Source organism: Mirounga angustirostris, unplaced genomic scaffold, assembly GCF_029215605.1.
Source record: "Mirounga angustirostris isolate CCGP_5_RB_7025 unplaced genomic scaffold, mMirAng1.0.hap1 SCAF_15, whole genome shotgun sequence".
Taxonomy (NCBI): domain Eukaryota; kingdom Metazoa; phylum Chordata; class Mammalia; order Carnivora; family Phocidae; genus Mirounga; species Mirounga angustirostris.
Window position 1 is genome coordinate 59,378,621 of NW_026991723.1, and position 17,558 is coordinate 59,396,178.

A 17,558-nucleotide genomic window follows, 5' to 3' on the forward strand; every position below is an offset into this window, starting at 1 on the left:
TTGGGGCTTTTCAACGATTGAGAGGCATCACTGCCTTGTGGTGGAACAGTCCCCCCTGTGAAGTTTCCTTTCATCTTGCACGACTGTCATGTCCTGCCCAACAGGACAGGTGAAAAATCTGTTTATAATTATTTAAATCTAGCCCTGAACTTCATTTGCATATAAATGTGAACTTGCAATTTCCATGGTCTTAATATACACTGAATTTTCTAGGAATGCAACGACTGTGTAAACCGAGCAAAGCTTGTACCTTAATATTTTACTTGGAACTTTGCCAGGAGTTCCTCACCTATTCATAAAATCATGCTCACTGTATGAGTAAGTACGAGTCCCTAAGCGTGCTCAGGGCTGTGGCGTTCACAGTGATTCTGTGCACGGGGCAGGCCCTGAACTACTTCATTATGTCTTGCAGTTTAATCAGGCAGAGTATTTACTTATCAAAGTACATAGTATTTTTTTAAAGATTTTATTTATTTATTTGAGATAGAGAATGAGAGAGAGCACGAGCCGCGGCACAGAGGGAGAGGGAGAAGCAGACTCGCCACTGAGCAGGGAGCCCAACTTGGGGCTCAATCCCAGAACTCTGGGATCATGACCCTAACTAAAGGCAGACGCTTAACCAACTGGCACCCAGGCGCCCCCAAAGTACATAGTATTTAATTATAAACCAGTTTCACTTTCATTCTTCCTGTATCTCATAATTAAGGCATTATTTTTATTTTATTTGAAATCAGATGTGAAGATTGTTTTTATGAACTTTATTTTAGGAGAGTAAAGGGGCATTGTTAATATCTGCTATCCCAAGGGGATGCTGGCTGGGACTGGGCAGAGAACCCCAAAATCACAATGCCTCATAAAGCAGGGGAAGGACTAGGGAATCTACAAGCCTCCGACCTGTCTGTGTGCACCCATGCCTCTGTGTGTGTGTCCTTTATATTTTTCCAAACCAACGGGATCATACTTCACACAGTATTTTACAAAGGATTTATGTACTTAAAAATATATCTTGGACATTTCGTCATTTCGGCATAGACAGCTCTACTTAATTCTTTTTAATTGGTTTAATTGGTTGCATAGTATTTTGTGCTATGAAGGAGCCATAATTTATTTAACCAGCTCCTATTGACAGACACTGCATTGTTTCCATTTGTTTGCCATTATAAATAATTCTGAATTTTACATTACATACAAAAGACTTACATTTTTAACTGCCATTTGTATTATTTTTTCTTTGTCTTTTATAATTTGGAACAGATTTTTAAAGCTTTCTCCACTCTAAGATTATAAAAAGTATCCCTCGTTTTTTTCTAGTTTATTATTGGTTTCATTTTTTACGAAGTTTAGATCAACTTGGAATTTTTTTTTGATATAAAAAGTGGGGTATCTATCCAACAAACCCAGTTGTCCGAACACCATTAACTGAATGATTTATCTTTACTGATTTGATAAAGAGGACACGTATTGAATGGAGCACTGGGTGTTACACGCAAACAATGAATCATGGAACACTACACCAAAAACTAATGATGTAATGTATGGTGATTAACATAACATAATAAAATAAAATTTAAAAAGAACAAAAACAAAACAAAAAAAAGAAATACTACATTTATAAACACCCACATATAATTTGGATCCATTTAAGGACTCTTTATGCTACTTACTATATTTGTCTGTTTACTTTAGTTTCAGTTACAAATAGCTTTAGCGGCGCCTGGCTGGCTCAGTCAGGAGAGGGAATGATTCTTGAGCTCTGGGTTGTGAGTTTTCAAGCCCCACACTGGGTATAGAGATTACTTAAATAAATAAATAAATAAACTGTAAAAAACAAAAACAAAAAATAGTTTTAATTGCTGCTGTTTTATCATAATGTTTTTAAATAGGCTACGACTTTTGCTCATTTCTCTATTTCAGAATTTTTTAGCGATCCTTGAGTGCTTATTCTTCCAGTATTTTGTATCATTTAGACATGTTCCAAAAAAAAGAAAAATTCTGCTGCTAGTTCGATTGGGATTGCGAATGAGTAGATTACTTAGGGAAAACTGACATCTTTATGATATTGAGTTTTCCTGCCCAAGAACAAGTTATATCTCTCCATTTATTCTTTTATGTCCTTAGTGGAGTTTATTTTATTTATTTTTTTAAAGATTTTATTTATTTATTTGACAGAGAGAGACACAGCGAGAGAGGGAATGCAAGCAGGGGGAGTGGGAGAAGGAGAAGCAGGCTTCCCGCAGAGCAGGAGCCCGATGCAGGGCTCGATCCCAGGACCCTGGGATCATGACCTGAGCCGAAGGCAGATGCTTAATGACTGAGCCACCCAGGTGCCCCTCTTTCATGTCCTTAGTGGAGTTTAAAGTGAAGTTTATTCCTCAGCATTTGGGGTTTTTCTGGTGCTATTGTTAAAGGACTCTTCTTCTATTATTTTTCTAGCTAGCTATTTGTTTACTCACAAGAAAGCTAATGATTGTATTTATAATTAGAATACTTCTAATATTTCAAAATCAAGCATATGGTTATGCAAAATCAAGACATGGGTGAACTTTTAAAAAATCGATTGAATTTTTCAAACAAGATGTATTTATTTATTCTTAGAGTGTGCATGAGAGAGGGGAGTGGCGGGGGGGAGGAGCAGAGGCAAAGGGAGAGAGAATCTCCAGCAGACTCCCTCCTAAGAGTGGAGCCTAACACGGGGCTCAATCTCACAACCCTGAGATCATGACCTGAGCTGAAGCCAAGAGTCAGATGCTCCACTGACTGAGCCACCCAGGTGCCCCTGAATTTTAAAAAATTGTAATAAAATAAAATAGCTCAGAATTGCACATGATCATGAAGTGGTCTTAGATATAGTAAGAGCTCTTCATGTAATGTAATACTGATTTTTCCCAACAGCTTTCGTCTGCCACCTCATATCTTGCTCTCATAGCCCTATATGGTCCTCTACAGAAATACCCTTCAGCGATGAACACCCAGAAAAACACACCTCTGGGAAGGGCATGCCAAAAAACCCATTTTCTCTATTTTTCCCAGAACAAGGCAGAAAATATTTCTTCCAATGGTACATTTCTATACCATCCACTACCTGAGTGCTTTTAATGTTCTACAGCAGGTAATTTAATGTGTTTTCAGGAAAGATGAAAGTTAAAAGCAACACAAAGAGTAAGAATGGGTTAGAGACTAGAATTATCTCCAAAATTAAAAAAAAATTTAAAGATCAAGCATCATTCGGACTTCATTCTGGAGTACGAATAAGTCTTTGGTCAAAGGTTTATCTGAAAACTCAATCCATGCCCAGACCTGCTGCCTGGGCCAACTGCAGCCTTCTGGGGGAGAGGACCTCAGGGGATATCTGTGCTGTCAGTAAAGCCTCCCTCTAACTGAGGCTCCCCAGCCTCTATACCTGTCCCAATGCTGACACCTCCCCACCTGCACCAGCTCAGCTGCCTCCAGGTTCTTGTCAGGATGGGCAAACAGGACCCCCACTGTCTGAGCCCCATGAGCCCCAGTGCCAAAATATCAGCACAGGTCTTAGGGTTAGGTTCTCACTGTCTTGGAGCCTATGTGACATCCAGCCCCCTCCCCAAAAGGTCTAACCTAAGCCCAGTTCCCAGCTTCCCTGACATAACCATAGCCCACCTATACTTCTAAGAACCCCTGTCTCTGTTACTTCTTACCATGTCCTGCCTATCAGCCTACAGGGACATCCTGCTACCCTGGGCTGGACGCCTAGGCTCTGGCCTAAGCGCCACCCCCAAGCCTCCCACTATCTGTCTGTCTAGTATCTGAGACTGCTTCCTGCCTGCCAACTTGGACAAACTTCCAGAGTCTGTCCTCCCATATTATCCCACTGCTGCTGGAGGAGGAAGAGGTATCTACCCAGCCCTTCTAGTCCAGGCCCTTCTGCAGCACCAAGCCTCACAATGATGACCAGCCATCAAGAGAAGGCTCTGAGAGAAATAATAACAGCAACATGTATTGGGTGCTTGCTATGTGCTAAACAAGAGCCTAAGCACCTTATATGTATTGACGAATTAATCCTCGCAACAACACTATGGGTCAGGTGCTATCACCAATCCCATTTTAGGGATTTTTTTTTTTTAAACATGACCCAGAATTCTTATATAATTTACCCAAGATTAGAGAGCTAGTCAATGGCAAGTTCAAATCCAGCAGTGTGCCTCCAGGGTCTAAACTCTTTATACTGATAGCTAAAGAGGCTGGCCCTGGGCCTTCTAGAAACGCAGCTATTTTGCATCCACCAAGCACCTTCCAGCCTAAACCTCTTGCCCTTCTTGACTCAGCCTCTGCCTGGAAATCTGAAATGTCAATGACAGTTTGACAGAAGTCTGCTCTTTCTCAAGTCTCACCAGCCAGGCTGTCCTTCTCATGAGAAGGACTGAACGCCAGGCCCTACCCACAGGAGATCCCAAAATCACTGAGGCCCCTCTGTCATGGGCCTCCCCTGCCGTCTGTCCCAACCCATGGTCCATTTGGCATTTGCTCTCCTCTGGCTTTATCAGAGCAACAGAAAGCCATGTCTCATCACAGTCACAACCCCCAGCCCTAGCAGTCTCCTGCCTGACCAATTCTGGGACCTCATAACCTTATTAAAACAAAAAATGGCCAGTCAAGTCCAAAAGCACCAAGCCACTCTTCCCACCACGCAGGCAATCTCAGTCTCTCTCTCTCTCTCCTCCACCCTAGATGCCCTCACCTGTCACAATGGGGTAGGACTGCGGCCCAGGCACGCTGCTCCCGATGTCGGTGGGGGTGGGACTGGTCAGGTTGGCCTTCATGTCATCCAGCCCTCCAGCCAGCGAGGCCATCGCTGAATACTCAGTGGTCTGAAAGAGGAAACAAAACAGAGAATGCTCAGTATCAAGACTCCAAAGCACCTCAGCCAAATGCCAGCACCACATTCTGGGGTTCAGCCACCTCGCTGGGTTAGCCCATGCTGGCGCCAAGGCCACCCCAAGTGTTGAGAAGGCAGGTCCGACTCAATAGAACAAGACCGGTATCCAAACTCAGCAGTTCTCCCCCGGGGGGAGGAGGTGGGCAGGATTCAGAGCAGTTGCACGAGAATCCCACCCTAGCTTCCTGAGGCTGCAGACGCCACCAGCCCAGCCCCAGCGGCCACAGATGGCCTCTTCCAAGCAGGGAGGGAGAGGTCAGTAACCAAAAGCAAGGCAGAGATAAGAGTCTTGTTGCCAAGAGGATGGAGAGAAAAGTGTCCGATTTCAATGCTCTTAAACCACAGATGCAGAATCACAGAAACAAGGCTAAGAGGAGTCCGAGACATCATCATGCCAGGCCTTCAATTCGTAGATGAGTAAACTGAGGCCCAAGGCGAAGAGGGCTTTGTCCACAGCCAACAGGGCAGAATCCCAGTCCAGAGAGTCGTCCTCCAAAAACTCTCACTCAAAATCCAAAACAGTAAAACCAAACGAACCACGGGTTTGGCGAGTGTTTCTGAGTCCCGAAAGCATGTGAGCACCTGTCTGCTGAGAACTGCGGGGCGCACACCTCAGATTGAGCATGGCCACACCAACCATGGGCGCCTGGCCCACAGTCGTGCTCCTTTCGTTAAGCCATTTCATGAAATCAAAGCTTGCGATGAGTCATTTCCTTGGCATGCAAGCCCACCATCAGAGTGGTCTCCAGAAGATGCCAGCCTGGGTCTTCACATTCAGGGACAGACGAAATGAGAAGCATGAATGCCAGGTCTCTTCCTTCCACCCAACCCCCAGGCTGATTTTCAGGTAAAGAAAATATTTACAAACACCTAAGCCAAAGACTTTGGGTGTGCATGCCAAATTCTAGTGTGAGCAGTTCCCTCCAGGACCCTGGCCTTGCCAATGGAGGGCATATCCCTGTCTGTTCAGGCTTATGTCCTTGGCAGACAGGGAAAGGGAAGCAAACAGTCTTGGGCACCTTGGGTAGGATGCTGAGGACTGAGCCACAGGTCATGTAACCAGGGGAACCCCTGGGCCAGTGGCAGGCAGATGGGACTCAGACTCAGGCATATTCCTGGTGCTTCTCTCAGGCTATGAATTAGAAAGAATTCTTGGGCAGCTCAAACTGGGGTGGCTGGCAGCCATGAGTCCATGAGGTATTGCAGGCCCAGGCATCCTGCCATGAGCCTCACTGAGGATAGCTTTGTCCGGAGCTCCTGGGGCTCTCAATCATCTCCAGCAGAGGCTGATTCTGAAACACGCAGAGAAGAGCACAGGTTTCTAAGGGAGAAGGACAAGATAGGGACACGCCTTTCAACATCAGGAATCACTGTAGAGCTGTAGTAATTAAGACAGTGTGGGATTGGCACAGGGACAGATAAATAGATCAATGAAATAGAAGCGAGTCCAGAAACTGATCTGTGCATATATGGAACCTTGATATATGAGAGAAGGGATGTACAAATCAGCAGGGAAGGATGGACTCTAATCAACAGGGCGGGAGTAACCAGTTATCCATTCAGAAACAAGGGGGAAAAAAGAAATTGGATCTTTACTTTACTCCAGACACAAAAATCAATTCCAGGTGGATTGGAGACCTAAATGGGAAAGGCAAAGGCATCTAACGTGGTTGGCTCTAGGTCCAGCCAAAAATCCTTGGGAACAAGTGGTCCTGGGATGCTCACACAGGGTTCTTGGTCACTGTGAGGACAGGAGGGGGTCCCAGTCATCCTGCCACCCTGATCCGATGCCTCCTCCTCCAGGAAGTCCTTCCTGACTACCATTCCATAGGAGGCAGGTGACCCTCCTTTGCTCTGCTGGCCCCACCAAGTGGTCATGCCAGGGCAATCAGAACCACAATCTTCACACCCATGTCAAAAACTCACATTTATTGATCACTTTCTCTGTGTGAGGAGCTTTACCTGAATGTTCCATTTAATCCTCACAGTAACTCCATGAAGCAGGTTCTATGTTATCCCCATTTTACAGACGATGAAACTGAGACCTATGATAGAAGGGAAGCAGCTTGCTTAAAGTCACACAGCTTCTAGGTGCCACAGCCAGGATTCCAACCTGGATCCATCTGACTCCAAAGTCTTGACAATGACTCTGATGATTTTTATACTGTGAGGCCTGATCTGTTAACAGATGCAAAATCAATTTGCTAGTGCCAGTATTTTAAAAAATGAAATTAGAATAGACTAGAACAGAAAATACCCAAGGTTCTTACACACAGCAAAAGTCCTGTTTTGGAAATCTTGGTTTCACATATAAGTGGATACAGATATACTAGGTGGAGATGAGGATGTCTTTCTTGCTTCAGGTCAGGACCAGCAAAGTTTTCATTCCACGCAGCAAGGAGCTGTTGAGAAACGGTCACTGTCTAGACTTCATCCCCCACAGAATTGGACCTGGTCATGGCATTAGCTGCCTAATTTGCTAAAAAAGGAACTCGGAAGTAAAGCTCACTGAAATGGCTCCTTCAGTGCATTGTCATGAGCAAAAAAAAAAAAGAAGGAGGTCAAAACAAATCTGTAAGGGTTTCTTCCAAGATGGTGTCTTCTGGAGTTCCTGGGACTCTGGGGTAGAGGACAGGCCTCCCTCCTCTCTGTATTACCAGTGCCCTTACAGAGGCCTGAGCATAATGAATGTTCAGTGTTTATTGAGCCTTTCTTGCGCACAAGACGACATGTGAAGGCCAGACATGCTCTCTGACCCTCATCCACAAACCCCGAGGGAAAAGACACATGGCCCAGAAGCTTTATCCAAGAGGAACAGGAGTGCAGAACCATTCATTGACCATGGAGTGGGAAGTGGTCAGAACAGGGCTCTTGGGCAGGTGGCACTGAACCTGGGTCTGAGCAATCCCCAACCCCCAAGGCTGATAAGTGCTGCAGGAAGGCTCAGAGATAAGAGGACAGGAGTGATCTGGAAACAGGGCACATGCCAATCGTTGAAGGAAGTGAAAGTAAAAGAGGCAAAGACGGAAAGGTAGTTAAGCTGGGATTCAACTCTGATGGGCTTGCACAGGGAACACATGGATGAACACATGAATGAGCCATCCTTAGGCGGGCCAGACAGCAATCTCAACCAAAGGTCAGCATCCCTGAGCCCCTCTGTACCCCACTGCCAGACCTACCCCCTTCCTGGACTCCAGGCTGGGCAGCTGGGTCTGCAAGGGAAAGCCTTTATTTCCCCCAAGAAAGCAGAACCAACCTAGCTTTAAGAAAATTGCAAGAGGGTGACCAATGGGGATATTCTGCTTCTTAATGTCTCTGATGCTCAGTTGGAAGGGTCTTTTAGCTATTTGATTTTGTTTTGGTCAATAAATTCACTGTCAAAGTTTGTCCAGTCACTTTGACAGCTGGGTTTGGATCCCCTTTCCAAGATAAAAATCTTTAACTTGTGTTACACATGTGGTAGGAGGTCCAAAAATCCAGTCTCCCAACCACCACTGGCTGCCAGAAGGTAGAGTGAACTTCTCTAAAGAGTGGGGGCCCTGGGGACAGGGGACTTGGAAACCCTCCCTCAGCTGCCCTTGGCTATCTATACCTCCCACCACCACCACGTGGCAGGGCTTGGCCCAAACCTAGACTCTCTTCTTGGGAAGGATTCCACATCTCTTACTCTGCTCCTGCGTGAGCCAGAGGATGCTAACATTTAGTTTTGGTGTGTAATTATTCCCTGAGTCCTCGTCACTGCCTGTCCCTTGGAGCTGCCGATGATTCTCTCCAATCTCCTGGGCTCCCCTGCTCCTCAGCTACTCCCGGCAGTCCTACCCCGGCCTGGAGGACTCGTAGAGAACTCCTACACTGTCCACAAGACCCAGCTCCAACGTCACCTCCTTGGGGAAGCCATTCCCGGGTCCCCTACGTCTACAGAGAAATAGTGACTCCTTGTCAATGCTTCCTTATGTCCACAGACCTCCATTGCCATACTTCTATCATGTTTAATGGCCATTTGTCTATCTCCCTCTAGGCTGCCTTGAGATCATGGAACAGGGAACATCCCTAGAGCCCCCTAAGCGCTTGGTGGGTGAATATACGGTCCAGTAGCATGACATTAGCCACAACACTCAAAAATTAACTGAGAAGGGTTTGAACAAGAACCCCAAGTGATATGCTAACCTTCCCCTACCCCTCTCCCCTTTCCCCTCATCAAGTCAGGTGACCAGCAAACAAGGTCCTTGGCCACCATGTGTTAAAGCCTCTGGGGAAGTGCTTTCACTGGTCTGTGAGAAGATATCAGGCATTCAACATTAGTTAGAGGAAATAAAAGAGCCACACTAAGAACTTTTTTTTTTTTAACCTCGGAAAACACTGCCCTTAAGAATAGTCAAAGTCCTTGCCAATCCCTCCTGCAGTTCAGTGCCCCTGACGTTTTGTTTTCCTCTCCTGATGAGTAGTTAGCCTGCCTGTGGTTGAGCAAGAGGAACACTGGAAACCACGGTTTGCCCCTTTTTGCTTTGGCTGCCAGAAAGCTCAGTCAAATTCAGTGTTCAACCACCGCAACCACAGCATTGCTGGCACCTGGCGTTAGGACCCACCCTCTTCCGCCATGTTATTTCTGAACTTTTTTTCAGCCTTAACGTACTAACTTAGGTCCATGCAATTGTTTGTTTTGCAGGACACCTCAGGTCCTTTGTGAAAGTGGAGACTGGACAGGGTAAAAAGAATGACAGAGAAAGAAAGCCAGAAAGGAAGGTCAGGAGACAGGAAGAGAAGAGAGAGGAAATAATCGGTGCCTCTGGTAACCGCGACAGTGCACTTCCACTTCTCTCAGTTATCTGGGGGGCCGAGGGCTGAGTTGACGGAACACGGCGGGGGCGGGTCGCATGTACGTAAGTATGCTGGTGCACCCACGTGCTCGGGAACAGGGCCCCCCTCCTCCCACCGCTGGCAGTCACAGCCAATAGCTGTGTTCCACACTTCTGACTCCTCTGAGCCCTTGGGGTTCTTTCTTAGGATGCTATTTGGGGCTTCTGCTCCCTTCCCATCAGGGCCGCCTGGTGCCATCCTTGACCATGACCCAGAAAGAGAAATGAACTGAGGACAGCACTTCACAGACTGTCCACTCCAGGGCAACCAACGGGGATAAAACTCTTTGCCCGACAGCCACCGATTCTTGTAAGGCCTCAAGGTCAAGACCAGCAAGTATGCACACCCTCCTCACAGATACCAGGCTCCAGACGATGGAAAGTCTTGAACTCTCCAGTGTCTGAGCTAGACAGACACTCAGGGTCATTTTCCCCGACATGGAGAAAGTGAGGTACAGGGAGGGGAATGGACTTCCTCAGCTAATTTTTATCTGTCTCATGTATAGCCTTTGACCTTGTGGTAGAAAGAACTGTGAACCAGGAGCGATAACACGGGGTTCTCACCCCAGCTCTGCCTCCCTCTGTCCTGTGTGACCTCAGGCAAGCCAGACCAGCTCCTGGAGCCTCATTTTCCCCATTAATAAAATGAGATTTAAGTCAAACTCCTTGCTGCCTGCCTGCCAGGGCGGGTGTGAGGATCTGAAGGATAAGGACAGGGATGGCACTTGGGAAGCTAAGCAACACAAGGGATAAGGAATCCTAGAAGGGACTCCAGGAGGCACATGCCCCGGGAAAATGGGTGCTGGGCGTCATTTGGGTCCCTAGGAAATTACCTGGAAAAGGACTGCCTGGGGCTGCACCAAGTATTGTCTCATCAGCACGGGGCACCACTGCCATAGCATGGAGGAGAAAAGAAACACAGACACGTGAGAAGGAGGGCAGCACGAAGGAGGGCAGGGCATGGGGACGAGGCTGCAGGGCTGGCTACCTCAGATGGCTACCTCGGCCCAAGAGGCTTCCCCGTCCCTGCTGAGCTCCTCCAGGCTCACTGCCCAGCCTCAGGTGGCCCTCGGGAGCTGGGCCAGCGCCAGGCCAGCCACTCCCATCCAGACACCTGCCCACCGACACACCTACCCAGCAGAGGACATGAGCTGGAGTGGGGGAGCTGTGTCCCCAGGGCCTGGCCTGATGACCTGAGACTGAGGAGGCAGAGTGGTCTGGATGCCTCGGGCAGCTGGGGTGGAGCCGGGGCCTGGGGGCAGCTGTCTCTCTTCCCTGGCCTCTGCTTCCCCAGCTGTCTGAGGACTTGTACGTGATCTCCAAGTCCCCTGCCACCGCTGATGGCTCTTTGCCTCTCTAAGTGGCCACAAGACAGAATAGGGAGTCCCTCTTCGACAGATGAGCTCCAACGCAAGAAAGAGAGATGGAGGGGATCCGATAGGTTGGAGGACACTTGAGACATATCAATCGGTCGCAATGTGGACACTGACTCCCACAAATAGACTGTAAAAAATATGAATGTAAAAGAAAATATTGTGGCGTATTACGAAGCTATCATAAATGCAAATACAGATTGTATATTTGAGTTTTTTGAGTACATTATAGATTTGCTAACTCTTTAGGGGTGATAATGGTATCATGGTTATGCTTGCTAAGGTCTCATCTTTTAAAGAGTCATTCTAAAACATTTACAGATAAAATGATACAATGTCTGGAGTCTGCTTCAAAATGAAGTTAACGAAGTTCACTGCCATTAACAAATTGTGGTCTATCTATGCAACGGGATACTACACCACAGTACAAAGGAACAAGGCACTGATGCGTGCTGCCATACAGGGGAGCCTAAAAGCACGCTAAGTCGAAGACGCCAGGTACGGGGCCCGGGTGGCTCAGTCGGTAAGCGTCTGCCTTCGGCTCAGGTCGTGATCCCAGGGTCCCCGGATCGAGTCCCGCATCGGGCTCCCTGCTCGGCGAGGAGCCTGCTTCTCCCTCTGCCTCTGCCTCTCCCTCCTGCTCATGCGCCCTCTCTGTCTCTTAAATGAATAAGTTTTAAAAATCTTGAAAAAAAGAAAGAAAAGAAGAGAAAAAGAAAGAAAAGAAAGAAAGAAAAGAAGAAAGAAGGAAAAGAAAGAAAAAAGAAAGAAAAGAAGGAAAAGAAAGAAAAAAGAAAGAAAAGAAGAAAGAAAGAAAAAAAGAAAGAAAAGAAGAAAGAAAGAAAGAAAGAAAGAAAGAAAGAAAGAAAGAAAGAAAGAAAGAAAGAAAGAAAGAAAGAAAAGACGGCAGCAGATATCAGTGAGGTGTCCCGAACTGTCACACCGAAAGCAGAGCAGGGGTGGCTGGAGCTGGAGCGGGAACGGGTTTAACTACAAATGCACACGAAGGATCTTCTTGGAGGGAAGGAACTGTTCTAAAACTGGACTGTTGGTGGCACAGCTCCTTAAATTACTAAAAATCACTGACCTGTATACTTCAAATGAGTGAATTTTATGATATAAAAATTAAAATTCAATAAAGCAGAGTGTGGGGAGAGTAGGCCACACTCTGTGGGTTAGTTCTACCCAGGCCCCCTGAATCCAGATGTCTGGCCGCCATCAGGGGAGGAGTATGGCTAAGGAAGCCCACCAGCCCTGAGGCCAGGAAGACAGGGTTCAAATCTGACAGGCCAAGTTCGTGCCGTGTGGAACCAGGCCAGGTGCCTCACGTTCTCGGCTCTTCTCTCATGTGTAACATGGGGATATAGGACCTTCCTCCCAAGGTCATGAGAAGGCACAAAGTCAGTGATAAGAATGTCAAGTCCTAGAGGGCAGTCCTTTTTACTCTCATATTTTGAGTTCTCAGGGCCAGACGTGTAAACAAACAGCACTTGCAAAAAGCTGCAGAGGGCAACAGGAGGGATCTGTGGTGGGGGGGTCTGTTCTGTGTCTCAAGTCTATCCCCGCCAATACCCCAACGTGATACTGTACTACAGCCTGGCAACATATCATCACTGGGGGAAACTGGAAAAGGGTATATAGAATCCTTTTGTATTATTTCTTATAACTGCCTGTGAATCTACAATGATCTCAAACCCAAAGTTTAATTTAAAAAAGTAAAAAACAAAAAACGAGGTTTTAGCATTCCATCCCCACTAAACCTAATAAAGATGAATTAAACTTCTAAAAAATGTTTGCTGGGGCACCTGGGTGGCTCAGTAGGTTAGGCATCTGGCTCTTTGATTTCTGCTCAGGTGGCAGTCTCAGGGTCCTGGGATCAAGCCCTGCCTGAGGCTGCTTGTCTCCTGCTCCTTCTGCCCCTCCTCCTGCTCCTGCACTCTCTCTCTCTCTCTCTCCAATAAATAAATACATTTTTAAAGAGAAATAAATAAAATTAAAAAATGATTGCTGGGGTTGCCTGGGTGGCTCAGTCGATTAAGCATCTGACTCTTGACTGACTCTTGATTTGGGCTCAGGTCATGATCTCAGGGTTGTGGGGTTGAGCCCCACGTTGGCTCCAAGCTGGGCATGGAGCCTGCTTGGGATTCTCTCTCTCCCTCTCCCTCTGCCCCTGCCCTCCCTGCTTGCATGTGTGCTCTCTCTCTTAAAAAAAAAAAAAAAAAAAAAACAGTTTGCTGTAAGGGGGAGCTACAAATGACACTTGCAAAAATACTCCATAATCTACGGTGGTGCTGTTAGTCCTGACTGGGGGAAAGAACTGCCAAGGATTCTGAATGACCTCCCCCTTCCAGGAAGCCTTCCCCGATTCCCCCTCCTTCATGTTCCTAGAACATCTAAGTGGTCGTACCTCCGCCACTACACTTACCACTTTGCATCAGACACCTAGTGGTTTAGGGTCCTCATCCCCCCACTGGAGTGTGAACTTCGTGAGGATGGAGCTGTGTCCCCTCCTCTTTGTCACAGCAGCTCCTGGTCCAATGCCCAGCTCTGAACAGATGTGACATAAATGCCTGTGGAACCAAATGAACTGGGACAGGTACCACGGCCCGGCTCTGCCAACAGTACCAGAGGTGCTTCCCGGGGTCACTGAGAGGATAAGTGATCTCAGGGTGCTTTTATTTATCAGAAACTACCAGGGGCACGGATGAGACATGCTCTCTATTCATTTGGCTCTCCAGATCTGTGCCCATGCTTGGGCCACGATGGACTGCCGTGGAATCAAATCAGGAGATTTGCGAAGTTTAACGGACTCATCTCCCCCTACTGTTTGCATCCTGCCAGGCACCCCTCCAACACACCTCCAGACACACTCCCAGGTGGTGTGGAATAGCAGGGGAAGCCCCAGGGAGGGGACCGAAATTAGATAGTTTCTGTCCAAGAGAAACCTTTCCAGCAATGACTAACCAGGAGGCCCCCTATTCCCCCCCTGACCACTTAGAGAATTTTAGTGAGCCCCAAATCTCAGGGCCCAAAGGAGCTCAGGAGTTATGATGAAGGCTGATCTTTTATCTGATGCTTGAAACCCACCAGTGACGGAGAACTCACTACTTCCTGAAGCAACCACTGCATGGCCATCCAGCTTGGCTATGAGGAAGTGCTAAATCTGTCCCCTTAGGCCTCCCTACATTGGTCTTAGGTGTGCTCTCGGTGGCTCCAGTTCCAACAAATGTCCTCTTGGGCCCCCGGTGGCAGGGCTGTTCCCTCCTGGACCCAAGGCAGGGCCCCCCATGTCCTCCACTCCTCATTCTGGACATGTTTCTTTGGGGCATAAGAAGCTTGCTTTTGCTTTTCTGGTGACCTCATCACCTGACTGACTCATGCTGTTCTCAATCAATGCAGAGCTCACTACAAGTTCATTAGAAATGGAAAGTGATTATGTATATGATTTTGCTTACGTGTTCACTTTCTCCCACCCCTACCCTGATGCTTACAAACTCTCCCCGGCTTCACGCTGCCTCTGGGTAATGTTGACCTGAACCATACAGGCCCCAATCCAAATTCCAACCTACTTTTCCAGCTTCCACTCCAATCTACCCTACTTCTAAAACATCATCCTCTACTCCAACCACACCACACACACTAGTTCCTGAAAGCCCATGTCAGTACCTTTGCTCACACTTCTTCCGATCCCCACCTCAGTTGAAATCCTTGTCCTCTATGGTCCAGATCAAATGGCATCTGCTCCCGATGCTTTCCTTAGGTTTGTGGGTTGAAAGAGATCATTCCCTTCTCTGAATCCCCACGGCGCTCTCCCTGGGCTTCCTTCAGGACACTGTTCCATGCTACTTTACTCTAGTAATTTGGGACCCTGTCTGTTCCCGCTCTGAGATGGGGAGACCCCTACAGGCAGCATCCTGCCTGGTTTGAAGCTGGATCCCACCAGTAGGCCTGGGCAGGACCTATCCTGAGTGAAACTGAGCAAAGGGAGGGAGAGAAGGGGCAAAGGAATCCAGGGCTCACCCTGCACTTTAAGAGTTCTGTAAGAAGAGGGGCAAGAGAAGGCCCTGGGCTCAGAGCATTCTGGCTCTTGTCTTCCCAAATGCAAGAAACGAAATGACGAGGCTTGGAGCACTAAGCTCCACTTCTGAAGGATGAAAGCCAGGGGTCAAGGCCTCCTAAGTGATAAGAAGGTGCAGCGTGTGTGTGGTGGTGTGTGTGTTGGTGGAGGGGAGGAGGAGGACCTGGGAGCCCCAGGCTCTGCTGAGGTTCTGCCTATCTGTGTGATGAGCAGCTCCAGAACCTGACATGAAGAAGAGAGAGATTCCCCAAAAAAAGTCCCATCTCTAGACAGCCAAACTCTATGGGCTTCTCCCAGGTGGTCCTAGCTGTCCCATCTTGCTATAGGACTAGAAAGAGGGCAGGGCAGGAGGCCCATTACCCCCAAAGGAATGCAGACCTACTGGCTAGCAAGGGCCCTGAAGAGGGGCATGCGAAGGGAACCCTCCCCCCATCCTAAAGTAGCTTGTACGGGAGTGGAGGGGGCACCTCAAGATGCTCATAGTTCACTTTCTTCTGGGCGGACTTTCCAGCTGCAGGAGGACAGAAGTTATCCTAGGGCCAGAAAGAAAGGAGACTTCTCTCTGCACTGCAAGATCAATAAAGTCAGGGCAGGGAGGCGGATGCCCCTGCCCACCACCACCGCCTCTGCCCTGCCGCTGCTGAGTGGTAACCCACACGTGTGAACACGCACACACACACACTCCTCGGGCCACAGGCCACCTCTCCGCCCTGTCTGCTCCCTGTCAGAACCTTTGAAAGGGCAATACTCTGCAAAGGCAAACACAGGCAGCCTTGGGAGGGAGTGCCCTCTTTGTCCCTGAGGTTTGCTAGGGCCAAACAGAAGGATGCAAGAGAAGCACCAGAAAAAGAAAAAAAAAATAGCTGAGAAGACCAGGACTCCTTGGTTTGCAAGTCTGAAGCCTCTACCAGATCTCACCTAAACCCTCACACACTTTTAATAACCCTCAGAATAACAGGAACTCCCTGAATGCTGACTACACACCAGGTACTATTCCAGGGGTTAAAACACGGTTGTTTCTTTCATCCTTACAACAACCCTATGAGAATTATCATCCCCTCCCCTCTTGGCAGATGATGAAAGTGAGGCACAAGGAGCCCAACTAACATATCCCAATCATCCCCAAGCAGGGAGACGCCAAGTCCAAGATCTTACAGCGCTACACCCTACCTCTCTGCCACTATCATCAACCCCATCCCAGGGCGGGTGAGAAAACCAAGGGTAGGGAAGGAGGGTGAGCTGGTGAGGGGGGTATCAGACTCGGTTCTCTCTGATCTGTGTTCTTCACCATGATTCCCAGTGCCTCACGTGGAGGTGCGGGGGCCAAGGGAGAGAGATGCCAACCCTCAGGCCAGGTGAGGCCCCACATGCTTCACAGCCCCTTTGGACACCTGCTTGCTCCCAACACTGCACGTGTCACAGGGCCATTTCCCCTCCCTGAGGGCCCTTTCCCCTTCTCTCCTCCCACCCTTGTCTACCCACCCGTGCAAGGCCTGGCTCAAGAATGACCTCCCGCAGGACACGTTTGCAGATGGATTCGGCCATAGACGTCATTAACTTTATTCCCTCTTCTCCCCAGTTAGACTCAGAGGACAGCCATGCTCAGATGGATGTCAGAACTAGCACTTAATCTTAACATTAGTGAGAGCCAACAGAGAAACAAACAGGAACACGGGACATTGTTAGTCTTGTTAAGGAAAAATCCGACCTCAGACTGCTTAGTTCAAGCACTGTGTTCTTTACCAAAGGTAACAGTCTGGCTTTTAAAGACATCGGAAATGGAAGGAAGTAGACCCTAGGCTTAGGTTTTAGCTATTATGTCTAAGCCCAAATTTAGCTAATGTAGACAATAGAGAAAAAACTAGCACAGTGACAACAGTGTTTCTGTTTATGTGCCTTTTTTATCAGGGTTAACTTAAGAGCTTTTGCTTTTAATTATTGAAAATATGTTTGTGTTTTGCAGTTATGTGTTAATTTCATGAATCTCGCATTTTGTACCCGGAAACAAAGCGTAATAATCATTTTGTGTGTCTTAATACCTATAATTTACTTAAATAAGCAAGCCCTTGGCCTTGAGACAGACATGTAAACAAACACACTTCTGAGAGCTTGGTTGGAGTCTGATTTTTAACAATTCCTTTTCCTCTCTCATACACACATATACATTAAATTTAGCCTCCTGGTTTTATTTCCTTCACCTCTCTCCCACAAATCAAACCTCAAATAACATAAAACTGCTGGCTAGAAATAGGCTTCACACAAACAAAAGCTTTCAAGCCCCATCTCCCGGTCCAACCATCTCCACCTCCTCTGCCTGCTCCAACAAAACAGCCTCTCTC

At 47.6% G+C, this 17,558-nt stretch overlaps 1 protein-coding gene across 1 annotated transcript in view; it reads right to left on the reverse strand.

The window, feature by feature from the left end:
- PAX5 (paired box 5) overlaps positions 1-17,558 on the reverse strand; it is a 182,558-nt gene that overhangs the window by 72,248 nt on the left and 92,752 nt on the right. Inside the window, exon 7 of the mRNA XM_045881987.3 lies at positions 4,715-4,844. Coding sequence (XP_045737943.1) covers positions 4,715-4,844 — 130 coding nt within the window. The remainder of the gene's footprint in view (positions 1-4,714; positions 4,845-17,558) is intronic.